Source organism: Ochotona curzoniae, unplaced genomic scaffold (assembly GCF_017591425.1).
Source record: "Ochotona curzoniae isolate NIBS_2020 unplaced genomic scaffold, NIBS_Ocur_1.0 contig_3520, whole genome shotgun sequence".
Classification (NCBI taxonomy): domain Eukaryota; kingdom Metazoa; phylum Chordata; class Mammalia; order Lagomorpha; family Ochotonidae; genus Ochotona; species Ochotona curzoniae.
Genome location: NW_024465894.1, coordinates 28,332,227 through 28,352,399, shown reverse-complemented (window position 1 = coordinate 28,352,399; position 20,173 = coordinate 28,332,227). Strand labels below are relative to the sequence as shown.

Genomic DNA, 20,173 nt, shown 5'->3' with positions numbered 1-20,173 from the left:
TCAGAGTGCCTGGTGCAGGTCCTGAAGTTAGCTCCTGACTTCAGTGTCCTGTTAACACAGATACAGGAAAGCAGTTGCGATGGCTCAAGCAGTTGGTCCCCGTTACCCCTGTGGGAGACCTGGATTGAGTTCCCAGCTCCCACCTGTGGATTTTTGGAGTAAAGTGGTAGATGAAAACTTTGTCTCTCCCTCCCTCTTTCTGCCTCTAAAGTCGAAAAATATGTTTAGAAATGATGTAGAAAGCCATGCTGTCCTTTGTGTGAGCAAGATGCAAGATTGAGCAAGCTCAAATGCCTTGTGCGACATTTCTTGGATCCTTCATGGCACAGATGCCAGTCCCAGTGAAGCCAAATCCGTGCTTCAACTAAATCCCCAGAAGATCTAAGTCCATATTAAAGTTTGAGAAATACTTGCTTCACCAAATTTAGTTCCCATCACCGTATTCACGGGTGTTGCATTATCTGCAGTTTAAAAAGTAGCTTAATAGCCAAGCACACTCTGGAGAGGTGGACCCTTGCTTCTGAAACACATTACAGGCTCCCCAGGTAATTCTAGTGTAGAACAGGTGCCGAGAACCACTAATCTCTTAAGTGCTAGCCACATCGTCTCCTTTTAACAGTGTACCAGCTGGAAATGTCTTCCCGTTAGCCTGCCATCAACGTCAAATGCTACCAGTTTAATGCCAACTAATTTCTCCTCCTGGTTGAAATGATTTCATGCTCCCTCCCTTTTTAGACCTATAAGAGGAACCAGGCTGGCATTCGATCTGCAGTACCTATTTGTATTAGAATCTCAGCCACTGGGCCTGTTTTACGGCAGTCTTAAAGCACCAATGCCAACTTCAAACTAAGTTTCTCATTTAATACAAGAATGTAGTGACTGCATGGAGATGTGTTCATCCAGAGATTTGTGAGACTACAATTCCACATCCTAAGCACTTTACAAAGCATCCTTATCTTGGACAAAATTAGAATCCACAACAATCTTTCAAAGTTTCATTGCCTGCCCCAAAGGCATGGGATGGCATTGTGTTTTCCCATCCGAATGCCCTCTACCCTTACCAGAAGTCCCAGCACAAAGGGGTCCAAATCTTACTTCTAATCAATTAGTAAGTAGAGCACTTAGGCACCTTGAGAATAGCCGAATTAGGCCTTGATTTGTCTCCTCCTTGACTTCTTAATCAAAGACATGGAAGTTTTTTGAGTTGCTGGTCCCAGTCAGTTCCCATGTTTGACAACTTCTGCCATTGATTGTTCTCATTGCTCAGACACTGGGAAAGTGGAAATCAGTACCGGGGGCATCTCCTCCTCCTCTTGTTCATCATCCGAGAAAGGTGAACTTCTGTGCTTGAATTGTGCAGGTTGAGATTTTTGTTCTAGTGCGCATGTTTGTTCACCACAGCTAGGGAGAGATACAGGAAGCAGAGAGAGCCGGTCTGGAGCCTTGGGGCCTTGACTTAAAGATGAAAGAGCCCATCTGAAGGCTCTCGGGGATGTTGGTGTCCCCCAGAGCTTGCAGACTAAAATCCTGACCCTCAGGCTGGAAGGCTTAAGAGGTGGAACCCTCCAATGGGATTAGGACCCGTAGGAGAAGGATAGGCCAGAGAGAGGTCCCTCACTCCTTCCACCATCAGAGCTTACAACTAGAAGGTACCACCTACGAACCAGAAAGGGGCACGTCACCAGAGCCAAGCCTGCTAGCACTTTGATCTTGGATGACTATGAGAAATCAAGGTCTTTGTTCCTAAGCCACCTGGTGTGTGCCAGTTTGTGACAGAAGCCCCGAAAGACTTTTTTTTTTTTTTTTAAAGATTTATTTTACTTTTATTGGAAAGTCAGATACACAGAGAGGAGGAGGAGAGAGAGAGAAAAAGATCCTCCATCCCCTAACTGCCCAAGCGGCCATAACAGCCGGAGCTAAATTAATACTAATCCAGGATCCTGGAGCCTCCTCTGGGTCTCCCACGCAGGTGCAGGGTCCCAACAATTTGAGCCATCCCCAACTGCTTTCCCAGGCCACAAGCAGGGAGCTGGATGGGAAACGGGGCTGCCAGAATTAGAACCGGTGTCCATATGAGATGTGGGTGAGTGCAAGATGAGGAATTTAGCCACTAGGCTATCGCACTGGGCCCGCCCTAACAGACTAAAGAGCAGCAGTCCCAGATCTTTCCCAGTGGGCAGTGGACGTCGGGAGGGGCTGCTCCTCCCTAGGCCTTCACTGCTTAAACTCTAACGTGCATGGCGCAGGTGTTCACTAAAAGGCTGATCAGACCGGGTTTAGGGAGAAGACTCTAGCATTGTATTTATGCATTTTTAATGAGCTTCCAGGATATAGTGAAGCCTTTGGTCTAGGAGCTACCCATTTGAGTGGTACAGGTTTTGAGACAGCCCTCTTAATCAAACATTTACAAAAAAAAAAAAAAAAATCACCTGGAAGTTCCTTGAAGCAGAGTCCTGTTCACTCAGTAGGCGGGGCATACCCATTTGCCTTCTGGCCAGTTCCCAGGCGGCTCTGATACAGCTGGTGCCTGTTTTGTAAATGGTCAATGTTAGGTTGCCTTTGGGGCTGACTGAACATGCTCCCACTACGCCCAAGAGCAGTCTCCTCTTTGAAAACAAACAAAAGGAGATGTTTATTTTATTTGAAAGGAGACAGAGAGGAATAGACAGAAAAACAAATTGTATAGCCATTGACTTACTGCCTAAATGGCCACAATGGCAGGGCTAAGCCAGGTGGCAGCCAGCAGCCATGAGGGTGGCCGAGACCCAGGCACTCCATCATCAGCTGTCTCCCAGGCTCATGAGCTGGCAGCTGAACTGAAAGTTGAGCCAGGACTGGAATGAGCACTCTGCCGTGGGTTGGGGTCATTGCAGGTACAGCTCACCGCTCTGGACCACGGTGCTTGCCCAGTTAGCCTCCTTTTGGAAAATGAAGCCAAACATCAAAAGATTGAGAAAAATACCGAGCAAACTCAGAAAGTACCATGAAGCTTCTGGTTTTGTTTGTTTGTTTGTTTGTTTGTTTTTGCAATGTGCTTCTTTGAACAAAGACTTAAAATTGTAGTTGGGGATAAAATCTAGAGAAACAATTGAGCTGAAGGAACAGTAATTCTGGCTAAAGTGTAATGGATTTAACATAACGGGTTAGGTTGTATGAGGACGACAAACCTGTTGTTGGATTTGGGAGGTTTGGGGTGAAACATTTTGCCGTATACTTTATTTCCCTATGGAGAGTGGTTAAATACCATGTTCTTAACCTAGAAGATGGTACCTGATGACATTTTTTAAGGAAAAAGTGGTATATTTGTGTTGGAGGTTAATTTTGTTGAAGCAATGTTTCTTCCTTTCGTTTTTGTTTTTGTTTTTCAGTGAGACAGGGGTTGCTTTGTTTATGTCCATTCTGGCAGGGCCAAGACCCAGATATTTGTCTGGAAGCTGGGCACTTCCTACACGGTGACAGAGCAGTAGTCAAAAGTTCAAGGCTGTTATATCCCATAGCAGAGCTCTTGGTTTCTGTGCCTCCTCTCCTGATTTAGCTTCATGCTCATATGGACCCTGGGAGGCAGTGGTTGTTGGCTCAGGCAGCCCCAATTTGAAGTGTTTTTTTTTTTTTTTAAGATTTATTTATTTATTTATTGGAAAGTTAGATATACAGAGAGGAGGAGAAACAGAGACGAAGATCTTCCGTCCGATGATTCACTCCCCAAGTGAGCACAAAAGCCGATGCTATGCCGATTCGAAGCCAGGAGCCTCTTCTGGGTCTCCCATGTGGGTGCAGGGTCCCAAAGCTTTTGGGCCGTCCTCAACTGCTTTCCCAGGCCACAAGCAGGGAGCTGGATGGGAAGTGGAGCTGCCGAGATTAGAACTGGCGCCCATATGGGATCCCAGGGTGTTCAAGGCGAGGACTTTAGCCGCCAGGCCCCCCAGTTTGAATTTTAAGGCTGCTGGCATTGTCCTGGTGCAGGCATTTGGAGAATGAGTGGAAGAATGGGAGTTCTCGGTTCTAAATTTGCAAATTTCCTGGGGCGAATTGGAGACAATTTTTCTTATCCTGCCTGGGAACCAGACCAGTGGAGAGACTTGGTGTAGACGTTCAGAATGATACAGTGTCTCAACTTCTCAGGCAGGTGGCAACTCTCTCAGCCTTCTGGCTTTAAATATTTTCTAACTTTGTAAATTAATTAATTTATGCCTTGCTTTAACCCATCTCTAAAGATTCTTCAAGGAAGGAACAAATCTTGGTGCAGTGAATCAAGCCATCAGCATCCCAGATGGGCACCAGTTTGAGTCCGAGCTGCTCCAATTCCAAACCAGCACCCTGCTATTCTTGCTATTTTGTGTGGGAAGGCAAGAGATGCTAACCCAAGGGCCTGGGGCCTTTACCATTCACACTGAAGTGCATGCTGAAGCCCACCAGGCATCCAGGTGTCCACTGAAGAAGGAAGGTCCCTAACATGCAGGAGTCATTGCATGAGAAAGTTGCCGCTGACCCCATGCGTGTGCTCAGAGGGCTTGCTGACGAGGTACCCCCAGGGGAAATGATGTAGAAGATTACCAGGCAGGCTTATTTTCCACAATTCAAGAAGCATATCAAAGTCACACAGCAATGCTCACAGAAGTTGACAGGCATCTGAGTCATGCCTGACAAAACTTTGCGGGAGATCACCAGGGCTCTACTGACACCTGCTGGCATTTCATCTGTGTGATGTTTAAAAAAGGCAACAAAGCAAGACAAATAAGCGGTGACAATTTTCCTATGGTTTTATGTGAACTGTGTGTCACTAGAGTGATAATGAAGAAAAGGAAAGATCTGAGGAGACCTTTGCTACATCAAGGAGGGACTGGTGTGGACCAGTCATGGGCTGAAAATATCTCCCCCTTGCAGTCATTACAGTTCTCTGTCTCCTGGCAGACCCTGTTGCTGCCAGCGGCTCTGTGCTCCAGAGGGCCCTTGGCTTCACTTTCATCATCCCAAGGAGAAAAGCAACAACAACCTCCCTCTCAGTGCCCTCTATGACCCCTGAGGATTCTGGGGGATTCCCACTAACTCAAGAATACATCTACATTGTTGCAGGAGGATGCTCTTCAAGGTCTGTCTAAGACCTTTCCACATGATAGCTGAGATGCTGCGCCAGGGTGCTCCTTTTCCAGGATGGATGGGAGTTGCTTAAATCTCTGTCCCTGTCGTGTATTTCCAGAAACTGCTGCATTAGATTGACCAGAAAGTGCTACTGAATATGCTCAGATCTTGCCCACTGTTGTGCCCTAGGAAATGATGGGCTTTGTTCTGTGTTTTTGTAACATCTGCAAGCCTTCAGGTTGGGAAAATGCCTTCCAGTTAATGCCAGCTAAATTGCTCGTGCTTTTTCTGTCTGCTCTTGGGAAGCTCTGTGTGGGTCTGTTGTTTTTAGGCCAATCACAGGATATTTGACACTCTCAGGGGAGTGCTGATCCGCATTTAGCCTGATAGAGGAAGAGAGGTCTGAGGGTGAAAAATAATTGAGGCATTTCTTCAATGCTGCTATTTCGTGTCTTCCTCCTCCTTGGAGTCCCGAATTCACCATCATGCTTGCTGAGGCCTCCCATGCTATTTACAGTTCTTTCAAAGTTGCCTTCGCTAATCTGCGAAGAAATGTGTAGCTCTAGAATCTTCTCTCAGAACATTGTTAAGTATGGTTGGAGCACAGAGAGGCAGTAAAAACGCTCTTAGATCCATAACAGTGGCCACTATTTCAAAATAAAAATGAAACAAAAATTACCAAACGTCTTGGAGAGGGCATGGAACATCAGAAGCCCCATGCACTGGTGAGAGAAATGAGATATAGTCCAACTGTCACAGAAAGCAGAATAGTGATTCTTCAAAAAATTAAAATGTCAGCTGCCATAAAACCAGAAAATAAAACCCAGAATCCCATTTCTGGGTTTTTATCCAGAAGAATTACATGCAAAATCTTGAGACGTTTGTCTCCTGGTGTCCTTAGCAACATTGTTCGTAGCAGCCAGGGGGTGGGAACAAACCAAGTGTCCACTGGCAAATGAGTAACTACGTGTGTCCATGCAGCAGCGTGTTATTCATCTTTTAAAGGATGCACAGCTTTGGCACCTGCTGAAGCATGGATGAAGTTTGAGGAACTTATGATAACTGAAACCAGCCACTTAGTCAAAGCCATAGACACAGAGTGTGGAATACTGGCTCGGGAGCTGAGGAGAGCGTGGGGGATAGTGTGAGCACAGAGATTCAGTTTTGCAGGATGAAGAGTTCTAGAGATGGCAGATGGTGATGGTTACCTGACAGTCTGGATGCACTGAATGCCCCTGAACTGTTCAATGAAACATGATCAGGTGATCACATTGGTGTCAGGTGCGCTTTACTGAAAAGAAAGACAAATGGCAGCAGAACAAGCAGTGGCCTGCCCTTTTAGAACTCAGTCATCACTTCTGGCCCTGAGGGAATCAAACCTTGACTCTGCACTTCATTGCTGTCCGCTAGAAGCTTCTTTTGTGATAGAATGTTTTTCATTTACTCCATCGTCTGAGCACCAGAATTGTGCTTAGTGCACAGAAGACACTGCCTTTTCTAGTTGTTCAATTCAAATGTATTTTTTTCAACTTTATGATCATTTCGCGATAGGGGCTTTAGTTTACACTGTAGTCAGAGGGCTTTGCCGAAGACTTTAAAAAACAAAAAGTAGAAGGACCAACAGGAAAGTGGTAAGGGCTCTAAACAATCATCAGATGAAAGGATGTTCAGCTTCACTCACAGGAAGTGAGATTTTTAACATAGTCACAAAATCAGTCAAACACCTATCAATCCATGTGGGATATTTGAAATAAAATCAATTTAAGTAGCCACCTGTGGCAAGTAGGTGGCTGCAGGTAAATTCACATTTGTGTTATTGGCTGTTCCAAAATGCTTCCTTCCCCAACACTGAGTCATTGACCTTTGCCGTCAGGCTATAAACTGAGATAATAAGGAACTCGTTTCAGCCGGGGATTGCGGCTCTGTGCAAGCCACAGTTATCAATTTGCTACAAAGTGCTTTGCCAAAGGTGTGATTCTTTGATGACACTTGTTGGCACAGGTTAATGGAGCCAAGAGCAAGTTGGCTTTGCTCTAGGGGCTAACCTTTCCGAGTAAAATGACCTTTGAGAGACCCACATTTCTCTACTACTATGCACAGTCTTCCGCCACTTTTCCTTGTAAATCCACGGAGTTATGGTTTGAATTACAACCGAGATCCAAGTCCTTATACAGAAGTAAAGTGAGCATAATGCTGTTGGCTTCGGATACACTAGCCATCAAGAACTGCTTTCCTTTTTAAGGCTTTGCTGGAAAACACATACAGGTAAGAAATGTCATCAACCCTTCGATTGAAGGAATCACCCAGTAAAACTGACAAACCCCTATCCATCCATCTTCTAAAATAGAAATAACTAAATACAATATTATGCATTGGACAGTGTTACTAAGAAATAACTATGATTGCCAGCAACTGCAGAAGTGCTTATATTTAAACAGCCTGCAAATAGCATGTCAATCAGTGGGCAGCATTCCTATGTGGCACCCCGGTGTTTAATAGCAGTAAGGATGCCTCATTTATCTTCATGGAAAGAATGAAATCTGTTTATTAAAGATTAAAATATGAGCATGTAGAATGTAGATGACTGTGTGGCGGGAAGGGGATAAGAGAAGAGTTTACATTTTTATGACACAGAATGGATACAAGCTATCTAATAAAAAAGCACCATGTTTGTCTGCAGCAGATTTGCCTACCAAGAACATTTTCTCTTTCTCTTTCAGCAATGGGTGGAAGGCCTGAGATCCATCATACACAACTTCAGGGCCAACAATGTCAGTCCAATGACATGCCTCAAGAAACAGTGAGTTTTATTTGTATCACCCTTTGTTCTTGGCAACTATCAAGCAAACGGGCAGATTAGGAGAGAAATGCTGAGGAGATGACGAGGCCATTTTCTGCCTGCCTTTCTGTGCACTCCTGACCTTGGAGGAAGAGTTGACCTCTTCTCACTGGCCCTTTTCCTACCATCTGAGGAAGCATGCATGAGGAGCCCAGAACCTGAAACCTGATTAATTAGCAAAAATCTGCTGGAACTTTGTGGCTGTGGGGGCGGGGACTAACTCTAGCCTCCACAGATTGGGGGAATATGATTAAGAGAAATACTTGCTAAAGCACCTATTGCAGGAATGATAAAGAATTTTGGGAGCCAGGGACAGGGCCTCTTCTGTAACACACAATCAGGAACCCAAGGGTGATTCTGAAATTGTGTCAAAGGGTCCAAAGGGGCTTTCTGGATTCAGAAAAGAAATTTCGCAAATAGGCCCAACTCTAGGCCATGTGTCCAAGAAGGACAGTGGGATAAATTCTTGTAGGCAAAGAGACTCCACCTGGTTCAGAGGGCAATTCTCTGGGGGAGTGTGCAGGGAGACCCACAGCGGTACTGTGGTTGGCAGACTTAAACCTAGTTAACTTTTCAAGGTAACTAGAAATCCTAAGGTAGAAATCCTAACCCAAGTGTAACATTGACCAGTTTGAAAGGCAGAGCTCCATGAAGGTGGGGAACTGTCTGCCTTTTGGGAGCTGTGAGTCAGAGGGAGCCATGGGGAGACAGTTCAGGGATAAGCTTGCATCTCTCCAAGTCAGGCCCCCACTCCATGAGTGTGAGTTACTGCCCCTATGTAGCAGTGGCCCACGAGGTGCTTTTAGTCACATGCATTCCTTACGACTTGGTCACTGTGACAGGTGCTTAACAGATTGGGTCCTGGGCTGTGAATCCCGGTCTCTTCATGCCACCTAATTGTTGTGTGACCCTCAGCAAATCCTCAGCCTTGTATTTCCCTGTCTTCACCTGTGAATCAAATTATAATGTGCTGAAATTGGAAAACACCAGTGTCGGGTTCCCAGTCATTCCTTATCCAATGCTAGTGATTTCAATTTGGCATTGCTTCCCTTTCCTTTTCACTCCCTTAGTGGAGGGAAGTTATTTGATCTTGTAAATACCCATAAGTGAGCAACTGCTCTGCCTTTCCTCTGTGGATAACTGTAGTCTGCAGAGAATCATAATGGATATTGTAACAGGTTGGTTCCAGACACTGATAGTTCCTCAGCTTCAGACTTTTGGGAGGTTTGGTTCTAGCTGAGCAACTCCAATGTGTGTATTGAACAGCAGGCTTCATGGTGTTCTTCCCAGATCCTTTCACTCAGCTACCAGCTGCCTGGCAAGGGCTCAACCCTGCACACTCCCCCAGAGAGTTGCCCTCTGAATCAAGGGAGCCTCTTTGCCTTGTAGAATCTATCCCACCGTCCTTCCTGGAGGAAGCCCACACAATTAGAGATATATTGAGACAAGGTACAAAAGCTGGTCCCATGCCAACGTACCTGGTACTGCCCTAGACCAGTGCCAGAATGACACCACAGCTTGGTTTAGCTGTTTCTCTGCTCATCTACTTCTCGTTCTCCCTTTGTCCCCCCAAACATCCCATAACTACATTGTCATTTATGTTTGTGAGAAACTTAGAACTGAAACTTGACAATACCAATGAATGCTTCATCACTTAAAAAAAAAAAAAACTGAAGACAACCTATGAGGAAAGACAGTTTATTTTGGCTAATGGTTTTGGAGGTTCAAACTCCAAGATTGTGTGGCTCCACTAGTGCAGGCATCTAGTGAGGCCAGTGGATGTTAAAGGCAGAGCCTCTGTCAGCAAAGGATCATGTAGCAAGCAAGAAGCAGGGAGAAAGAATGTGTGCAGTTGGGTCTCACTCAGGTTTTTTTTTTTTAAACTATCTCAGTCACAAGGAACACCTCGTTATGTTATATCCCCAAGAACCCAAAAACTGCCCAGCGAATACTACTGCATAGACCCTGTCATTGAATCTCATCTCCATCTCAGTATCAGCAACCCATGACTTTGAGACAGAACCATCTGCATGAGACGCATGTCTTGTTCAAACTCTGATGCTTTCCAAATTGTCATGATCTAAAGATGGTTAGAATATTACCCGCTGGAAACTGGAAGTCATCATGTAGGCACAATTCTGGTTCCAAAGTACCTATAGATATTCTGGATCCCTGTGTATCATGAAAGCCTGGGAAAAGCAAGGGGTTACTCATTATCAGTGTGGGTTGATTAGCTTCACTTATCAATAAAAACTAGTGAAGATGCCTTAGCACTCCAGAAAAAGACCCATCAAAGATAAGTGCTGGCAATTTGCTTTGTTTAGCATAAATATCCCGTTTTCTAACTTAGAGGATCACCAATCAAAACTCAGTAGACGGCAGTTAAATGTGAATTTCAGGTAAATAAGAAATATCTTCACGTAAGTAGGTCTTATGCAATGTTTGGAACATGCTCACAGTTAAAAAACTATCTGCTTATTTGAAATTCAAATTTAACCAAGAGTTCTCTGTTTTTATTTGTAAAATTTGACAGCCATAAATTCATCGCATGTTCTATAATTGTCTCCAATTTTCAGAGTAAATGCTCTCTGTTTGAATAAACATCCTTTTCAAATCCTTAAATGAGTTGAAGCTGTTCTTTCAAAAAAAAAAAAAAGCTAGAGCAGTGTTGTTCTGTTGTTTTCCAGCTGGATGAAATTGGCATTCATGACCAACACAAGCGGCAAAATCCCAGTTAGGAGGTAAGTCACTCCCCTTGCCTGAGTCCGTGCTCATGGTGTCAGATGAAGGACAGAAGCCTACGGATGTGTTTCTGCGTCAGTTTCCTCCCAGACATGCCTGGATGCTTAATTTGAATCATTTTGTCCAATAACGTGTTCACCTTTCAAAAAAGTAACTTGATTTTGGCAAATTAAAGGACATCTGAAATTGTAGGATTATTCTAGCAATAAGGATGTCTCTATGATGTAAGCTTAGAGTACCCAATAGCTGAGTTAAAGAAGTCTGTGTCTTGTAGCTGATGTGGAAATGTCTACATGGTCTGGAGGGCTTTGCTCCTCTGGGACGAAGGGTGGGTGAAGCTCTGTCCTGGCTCAGGGGTCCAATGCCCAATGACTGGGTAGCTAAGCAGCAAACAGCAAGTATTTCTCGTTTTTCTGGCTGGAAGTGTGAGGCTCGTGGTTACAGTTGGAAGCTCTTATGGTATAGCACTGAGAATTCCTTACTCTCCATGATCTCTTTGCCTGGTGTTTCTGTCCAGACTTGTTAAAGTTCTAAAGGCTGGATGGATCCCAGAGCATCTGCTGTCCAGATGAAACCAGAAGAGTGTTTGAACTCCTAAGCTCTTAACCCATGACCTGTATCAAATGCAGGCTCCCTGGATATCAATTTACCTTCCTGGGTTTCTCCAGTCTCAGGTTCATGTTGACACTTTCCCTGGATACCACTTTAGCAAAGAAGTAAACCAATACGCTATGACAAGGAAACCCCAAAGCTACAGGTAGAATCTTGTCTTGGAACTGGCCCATTGTTCACAGGTATCTGAGTATGTGGCTTCAGAGAAGATGCAGTTGCAGAGTGATGTACTTACTGGTCACGCACGAGCACTTCTGAATCTGCTTTGCCTCACTGCCAATGACTTCATTTTGCTCCATAGCGTCCTCTGTGTCGTCTTGACAAAGAGTCTCCACCATGTCTTGATATTATTGTGTGCATGCTTAATGGAATTGTCCCAGAGGTCATCATCTTTCTAAATTTTCTGTTGTAATGCCATGGAACTAAGTGTCTGTTTGTTATGACTGAAATTTGTATAAGAAAATGCAAAGTGCATCAACCGTGGAGAAGACCTCACATAGTATCCTTTCTATTTAACCTTTCATTGAGAGCTTACCAACCTCTTACACTGGTTGATTCTCTTTTTATTATATAGCAAGTCAGTTCTGCATCTACTTTTGAAGGAAAAAAATAGCACTTCTCACTGATGGTTTTGGCAAGAACACTTGACATTTGTCCTCATTTTATTCCAAACCCCTTACTCAGTTGAGTAGTACTAGGTGAGTTATTCTAAGGTATCCCAGTATCACACAGCTGATGAACATACCCCCCACACACACACACTCATGTACACAAAGAATGTATACCTATATGAGGGACTTTCAGAATGTTCCTGGGAAAGTTAATATTATGTAAAAACTTTTCGTAGATTTCTTTTGCACCAAAGTAAACATCTGTAATTCTATTTTCAACAAACTGTTGAGGTACTTTCAGGAATATTAGCATGTATATATTCCATCTTTACCTAAAATCAGTGTTGAAGTAATAATTCTGAACTTTAAAGAGCACAGACAACAGTAAAGGACAGGAATTTAACTTTAATTGTCTTTACATGATTTCCTTGCCTGCTGCTTTTCTGTAGAAGATAAAGTTCAGGGAATTGATAAAGCCAAAACACATTTGTAATGATCAAAGCACTTGTACCAAACAGTTTTATTTGTATGTATTGCTACCACCCAAGCCATTGTTACACAAACTTTCCAGCTTTTCCTGGCATTATTGATCTTTATCTAGAATATTCTCATACAAAAGTAGGGCTGCCTTATGTGTAGAAACAGTCCAGATGTTATGGCAACTTCTTTAGCTCTCTTTGACATGGGCTCTTTGGTGCTTGCCAATATTAACAGGTGTCTTACATAAGACCTCTGTGATCTGAGCAGTTTGTTGAGTTGATGGAGTGTTGCTACCAAGCCAAAAAAGTGGATAACTCCCTGTAGATGAGCTGCCAAGGGTTAGGTGGAAATTGTTCTGACTATTTTAATGGATATGAAGAGTAAACACTTTTAAAATGTCATTTCATTGTAATCCTGCTGGAGTTTTAGAAATGGAAACTATTAATATAGTGTGCATTACATTAAAAGACATCTAGCTTCCTAGTCATTACACAACCTGGGAATGGCCCCTGCTCCCTAGCATTAAACCAAAATTTAATAACCAGGAAATTGCAGAATGATAAATGATAAAGTTTCATTCTTTGTGTATCTCTTGTCTTTTCTGTCTATGGACATAATCTTTGGCAATCTGCCTTTCTCTCCAGTTTGCAAACTCACACTGAGTTTATCTTCCTCCATAGACCAAAGCTTGGGAAACAACTCTTTTTCTCTTGTTGTCTCCCAACCATTATAAACAAATTGGGAACCAGTGGCCAGAGAGTTGGGAAGAAATAGCAGGCAGTGGTTGTGTGCCATGGCTAGAGGATAGTCTGGAGGAAGACACTTGCTGTAAAGAACACAGATAGATGCTGATATGGTAAAGCCGGTTCCTGTGTAACCCATTGCTCTCTGAGGGCCTACTGCCACAAAAGGCTCTAACTGTGCAAGCACAGTAACGCTTTTCCTTCTCTTCAAGAGCCCTCCGACTGTTTTAGAAGACAGTGTTAAATCATTGCACAGATTCAGACTCTGCATGGGCAAGCAAAGAATAGGGCTCCCTTTGTTTCCAGGGCTGTTGTTGTTCTAATCTGTTAAATTCCCTGGAATTTGTCATTTAAGAAGGACTCTGTTGGACTGAATGCAACCCAAGGGGTACTTGTTTTTATAGGATTTCTTTTGAGGAAAGTGTGCCCAGTTTATTCATCAGCAAAAAACTCACTGAGAACTTGGTAGTAATGAAGAACTAAGCTGAACTCTGTAGGCAAAGGGCAAAATATTTCTTGCTCCCATGTCCTGTCAGGTTTCAATCTCTTGTAGAAAGAGGTAAGCAAATCTATGGTGAGATTGCCTGGCCAAAGCACCCTCATGAATAGGTGGGTCTCCTCTGCCCTACTGTTTACTTCTCAGCTCCTGGCCAAACCTTGGTCAAAGGATTCCATTCCCAAGCCTTCTTCCCTTGCCACAGCATCTGGCTGTTTCACTAGAAAGGTACAGATTCCATTCCTGCTACGTACATGATCATCGGTCAGGTTTTATCTCATCATACGAGGTCTGTTCAAATCTAACAGAGGCTCAGCTCAGTGGGGCTGCCCTTGAGTGTCTGCACCTAAATCAGAGACTGAGCACAGGTGCTGGGTCCTCCCAAGTGTGTTTAGTTTGTATGTGAACTCAAGCTGTTTAGAAAAACAAGCTCAAAATACCTGCTTCTTAAATGGAAAGGTCAGTTTAATTGGATCTCATTGCAGTTTAATGCATAAAAATTGCATGAAATCTTTAGAGGAGAGAAGATGTGGATATCCTGTATGCTAGAAATCGGTTAGCCAATTTATTGAATACTACACTTGTGCCCTGCTACATCTGTAAGTTGAAGAAAATCCATAGCCTTTCTTGTATTAGAATACAACCATCTCAGGTGTATGCCCTTGAAGTATTCTTGGGCCTCATGAGAAATAACAAAGCTTTGGTGAACACATAATGATTGGTTTACCTGAAGCTACTTCCTTCCGTCTCTTTTGGGAAGTCTGACTTTGCTCCTGAAATGGTGCTTTCTTCCATTTGACAAGATTGACTGGCTGTCAGTGCTTATATTTGGAGGTTGCCTTCTATGTAACAGGAATGGCAGAATAACCGAGAAGTTTGGACATGCAATGCCATTATAAACTATCCTCTGGTGCTCACAGGGATGGCATTCCAAAGCTAAGCCATCAGCTTAGCTCCATCGTCCAGCTCGTTAAAGCTGGACCTCTGTGTTAGGCTAATTGTGGTGGCAACTTACTTGGACATCCTGTTTGGAAGTGAACAAAGCTTGTTTTATGGCTTAGAGCCAAGTGGGGTTCCAGGCTACTGACTGCTCTCCTTGAAAGCTTTTGTTCTGTTATTAGTGCATCAACAGTGTAGGGGGCCAAGGGGATGCTCCTTCCTCCTTGTATCAGCACCGGGATATATGCTCAGTACAATGACATTCAGTAGAATGTCATTTGACTCTCCTATACACTCGCTGTGGTCGTGAAGAGGACAGTAAGGTGTACCCATATCTGGATAGTGCCAAGATTCGGTTGGAACATTGTAACATTGCTCCTCTGCCTCCTCCCCAACCTGTCACTTTCATCAAGTCCCTAATTCCTGAGGCAGCTGGTGCTTCAGAGTGGCTCAAGGACACTCAGCTTGAAAGCAAAAGCATGCCAGGTCAGGCAGTGTTTTTCAGCTGTGTATGTGTGAAGGTAGGGACAAGGACAATCAGAGAATGGAATCATTTCTAAGGGACCGCCTATGGCTCCCCAAGGCTGGGTAGTGTCAACACGAGATTATTATCTAGAGCTGCCATCACATCTGCTATACTTCTTTTCCCTAAGAAAGCCGTTGGGTAGAACCTAAAAGTGTCATGGTTTTGTCCAATGTTGTGTATCCATCCCCCCGTGCCCTCGTGTTATTTATTATCTCAAGGTGGATGTTTGTCTTAGAGTCAGGCTAGTTTTGGAGACCAGGACCACATTGGAGGATCCAGTTTGAGGAAAGTCCCATGATCTCTGTGTGATATTACTTGGGTGTTTGCATTAGAGAAAGCAGAATGAGCACTAACTTGACTTTTCCCTTTTTTTTCTTCCTTAGTATTACTAGAACATTTGCATCAGGAAAAACGGAAAAGGTCATCTTTCAAGCTCTCAAGGAGTTAGGTCTTCCCAGTGGAAAGGTGCGCATTAGAGATGTGTGACTGAAAGAGTAAATTATTTATGTTAAAGTGGCCTCAGTTACACGAAGCATTAAATCAGTAACATGGGCTACAATAAGTTTTTCTTTTCTTTTTTGTTCCTCCCTTTCTCCCTCCCTCCCTTCTTTGTATTTTCTGAACACTTAAACCTAAATATTCTAAAATAGAGTAATTTACTTCAAATGAATTTTGCGACTGTTTAAAAGAAAAATATGTTTTTTAGAGCTTCTGTAAAGATGTATGCATTTGATAAGTAGCATGATACAGATAGAGGAAAGAGAAAATGAGAGAGAGGATGGAGGGAGGGAGGGAAAGAGAGAGAGCTTCCATCCTCTGGTTTACTCGTCAGATGCTCTTAACAGATATGTTTGAGCCTGAGTGGATCCTGGAGACAGGCATTCCATTCACATCTCCCATGCTGGTGACAGGGACCCAAATATTTGGGCCATCACCTGCTGCTTTCCCCGAAACACTGGTTGGAAGCTAGACCAGAGCAGCCACGGTTGAGTTTCAAACCCAGCACGTGAATATGGGATGTGGCCTCTCAAGTGTCCACTTCACATGCTGTGTCCCAGTGCCCATCCCTCTCCTGTCTGCTCTCAGCAAGAACTGGAGCTAGAGGCACTGGGCTTCCAAGTGGCCGTCACTTTGGTTCATGACCCTGTACAGCCTCGCCTTTCACAGAGCATGGAAATTCAGGGACTGATGCTAGTCTGTTTATTCTTTGCAGAATGATGAGATTGAACCTGCAGCATTTACTTATGAAAAGTTCTACGAATTGACTCAAAAGATTTGTCCTCGGACAGATATAGAAGATCTCTTTAAAAAAATGTAAGTTATATTCATAAGAAGCTGTCATGTAGACATTATCCTAGTCCACTTAGAGTTTTAGACATTTTTGATAGAATATTTTAGTAAAAAGTATTTGATTGAAGTATGTAGGAATATTTGGGTAGGGTTATGTTTTTGCCCCTTAGCTTCTTGTCAGTAGAAAGGCTGAGTTTCAGAGAAACTTTGACATACATGAATTGCAGCACCTGGAACTTCCCTCCCCAGCCCACCCCTGGCATTGGCTTTACTAACCACCTACAATCTTAACCTGCTCCTTTAGGTATTAACCCGTTATGTGAACTAACTAGATTCAATTTGGAATGTTATTATATTTTTGAAAAGTTCATTCATTCCAGTTATTTCAAATGGTTGACTTACATGTTGTTTTTGAAATAATGTCTTTGGATAATGCTAAAGAAGGATTGTAGACGTTTTCTGTGACCTACTGGGAATGGATTCTTGCCTTTCTTTTATTGCTGTTGTTATGTTCCCCCCAAACCCCTTGCAGTCTAGCCACTGTAAGAATTCAGCACCACTTCAGGGTTAGAAAATAAGTTTAGAAGGATCAACAAATGTCAACATGTAAATCGTGCCTACTGTAGCATCATATACCAAAACTTACTTTTTCTAATAAATTTCTTTACAGCAATGGAGACAAAACTGATTATTTAACGGTAGACCAATTAGTGAGCTTTCTAAATGAAGTAAGCTTTTTCATACATTAACTCCATAAAGTCTGTGTGCAGTGGCTTGCTTCCCTGGAGTCCTCATTGCATGCCCACCTCCTGCACTCTATCCGCCTTGTTTCTGACCTGCAGAGCTTTCCCTGATGGCTTTCCCAGGTGCACAAAGCAGCTGTCGCCTGTGTGTTCATGTGCTTCCTACTTGCTGGCTTTGCACACTGCCTTTTGTGGGTTTCTTGCTGTGACTTGTAACTCTGGTTCTGTGTGTGTGTGTGAATTTTATATTTATTTATTTAATGAAGCATGTCTATGTTTTTGCAAGATGATGTTGAAGGTACTTTTTCTTGTGTTGATTTTGTTGAGTAGGGGATGGGTTGAGTTTACCACACTGTAGTTAGAGTCTCATTGCTAACTTTATCTCATACCTTTGCATGGACTAGAAAGCTTTTTTTTTCCTCTTAATGATTTGCATGTATGAAACTTATATAGGTTCAAATAAAACATTTTGACAACAAGAAAAATACTTGAGTTCCTGGTGAAAATATAGTATTAGGTCAATCAAATTGCAAGTTAAATTTTTACTTTTTAAAATTTTTACTTTTTAAAATTTTTGTCATAAACTAAACCTAATTTTAGAATGTGATTCACTTAGCAACCACACTGGTTGACTAAAATACGCTTACACACAAGAGAGAACATGTTTTAGAACAAGTAAAAGGGATAACTTTCTTTTACAATTTGAAAGAATTCTTTTTTTGTCTTACACACACACAGTGCTCTTTCTTCACTGAAGCCCTTGAGTTTCTTCATAATCCAGAAAGGAAAATCCACTGTTTTTTTTCTAACACATAAACAATGAGAAGAATTTAAGAGAGGAATGGGCAGTGTGTTTTAGTTTCAGAGTCATCAAGGTGAATCATTCAATCACAGAGAAAAGGTTAGAAAGAACAGGCTCATGTCAGTACCAAGTATTGCTTAAAAAAAAATGGCAGGTGGAGTGTGATGGGCCATGTTGTAGAGACATGTTCATCTGACAACGTCTTCTCTTTCCTTTCCAAATGAGGGTTCCAACCAGGGTGTTGTACTTGAGAAACTTTGCCAACTAAAGCCTGTTGACACTGAAGCCAACCGAGGAGACACCCTCAAGACCTGCACAGATGCTGCCACTTTGAAATAATCCTTGCAGAACAACATGATATTTATTTTGCTTGAAAACATTTCAAGTTTTTCCACACCACTAGTTTTTAGTCTTGTGACTCCGATGTTCCTATCTTTACCCAGATATTATCCACACTCATAAGCCACAGTGGCTTGGAGATTAAAATTTGAAAATGTGCTTACACAGTTTAAAAATAGCAAAAAATTAAAACACCTAAGAATGAACAAGAATGTTTGATAGCGGGAGGCCAAAGAAAATAGCCCTTGAAAGGAACTAAATCAGGAATTTCCCACTCTCCAGACTTCAGAGCTGTGTCTTTTCGTGAAGAGTGAAATGTGTGAGTGAGGTCTCTCAGATGTTTCACAGATGGGAGCTGGGGTCTGCCTGCGGCTCAAAGTATACGAGCAGAGGCCTGCCTTGAGGAAGTGGCCAGCCAAACCTGTGGCAGATTTTCTTCTCTCCACCAAACTGTCCACCCTGTTTATCAGGACTCCTCCCCATCTCATCCCAGTTAAGATGAACAATAAACCCAAGTGCATGAAGAAGATGGGAGACACTCAACACAAAAGGCAGGAGAGAAGGAAGGGTCAAGGAAATGAAGCAAGGCAGGGTAACCTCGAAAGCCTTTTCTTTAATTAAAATGTCTGCTCTGCATCTCTTCCTTTTCTACCCTACTGAACTCAATTGGAACGATTTTTTTTTAATGTGAGTATCTCATCAAAGAAGCCTTGTCAGATCCACAAAGCACCCTGCCGGCTCCTTGCATCCCTCTCTTTTGAGTTCTGTCCCTGCCTCTTACCTCTACAGTCGTAAATGTACCCCTTTAAGGCCCCGTTAGTTCACAACCTCTAAGCCAATAAGACAGAGCTCATCCAAGAAAGGAACAGACATGGGACATAAAGGTCTAGGACTCCACAATGCCTGAGCCACATGATCTGAGCAAACGGGAATGTCATGGGTAGCCCTGGATCATACAAAAAGACAAGGAGAAATAAACAAGTCCCCCAGACACTGAAAAGGATAAGGCTGGGGTCGGTATTTGCAGATGTTGGCAGATTTTCTGTCCTGATATCACAAATAAGCAAGAAAAAAAATCTTGGATTAATAAAAGAGTTCAGTAAGATAACCAGAGAAACATCAGGCAAAGCAGAACTATAGGTATTTATATACATCCACAGTAATTGATGAGATGCTTAAATATCCCACTGATGGTAGCAGAAGACACAAGACTCCCTACACCTTTCTGTATCACATCTCAAGTCTTTCTGTGAAATTTCCCTTGGGTGCACTCTCATGTCTCAGAGGCCGGATGGACAGGTGAGAGATGCCAGGCTGTATGCTGGCTTGGTTGCCTGATAGGGTATCTCCTCCCGCTTCCTGTCCTTGAGAATTACTGATTTCTCAGTAGTAGCTCCAGACTTGCCTTCTCACCTATGTTTTAGTTCCTTCTTGGTCGTTGTTCCCCAGAATGGGATCCAGGAACCAACAACAGCATTGGCACCTTGTGGAAGCTTGTTAGAAATACAGAACCTCAGGTTTTACCCTGACCATCCGAGTTATCTTAAACCGTGTGTCTGCCTACTAAAGTTTATGACACACTGTCCTGGTGGAGTGCTGGACTCCCCCTCGAAATACCCAGTGTAAGTGGAAAAGTGATGAAAGTAGCATATGCATTCTACTAGTCTTATAAAAAATTTAGTCATGAAAATCTGCTACCAAGATCTAAAATTTTGCCAGAGTTGTGTGTCTTAGTCTCATGTAATGTGCAGAGGAAAATTGCCTAAATTATGAAACTATCAAACTAGAGACTTGCAGAACCAATAAAGGCAGTCACTGTGAGCTTCACAAAGAAACTCTACCTACCCAGCTGCCCAAGATTAATAAAGTCTCTGGGCTTGGGGCCAGCACGATGGTCCAACTGGCTAATGCTCTGCCGCCAGGCACTGGCAT

The 20,173-nt window shown here is 43.0% G+C and overlaps 1 protein-coding gene across 2 annotated transcripts in view; it reads left to right on the top strand.

Annotated features, from left to right (window-relative positions):
* The window catches only part of PLCB4 (phospholipase C beta 4), a 141,338-nt gene that overhangs the window by 43,583 nt on the left and 77,582 nt on the right, over positions 1-20,173 (top strand). For both annotated transcript variants that reach the window (XM_040981201.1, XM_040981200.1), the window contains exons 5-9: positions 7,800-7,879; positions 10,606-10,659; positions 15,451-15,532; positions 16,281-16,381; positions 17,028-17,085. In XM_040981201.1, coding sequence (XP_040837135.1) covers positions 7,800-7,879; positions 10,606-10,659; positions 15,451-15,532; positions 16,281-16,381; positions 17,028-17,085 — 375 coding nt within the window. The remainder of the gene's footprint in view (positions 1-7,799; positions 7,880-10,605; positions 10,660-15,450; positions 15,533-16,280; positions 16,382-17,027; positions 17,086-20,173) is intronic.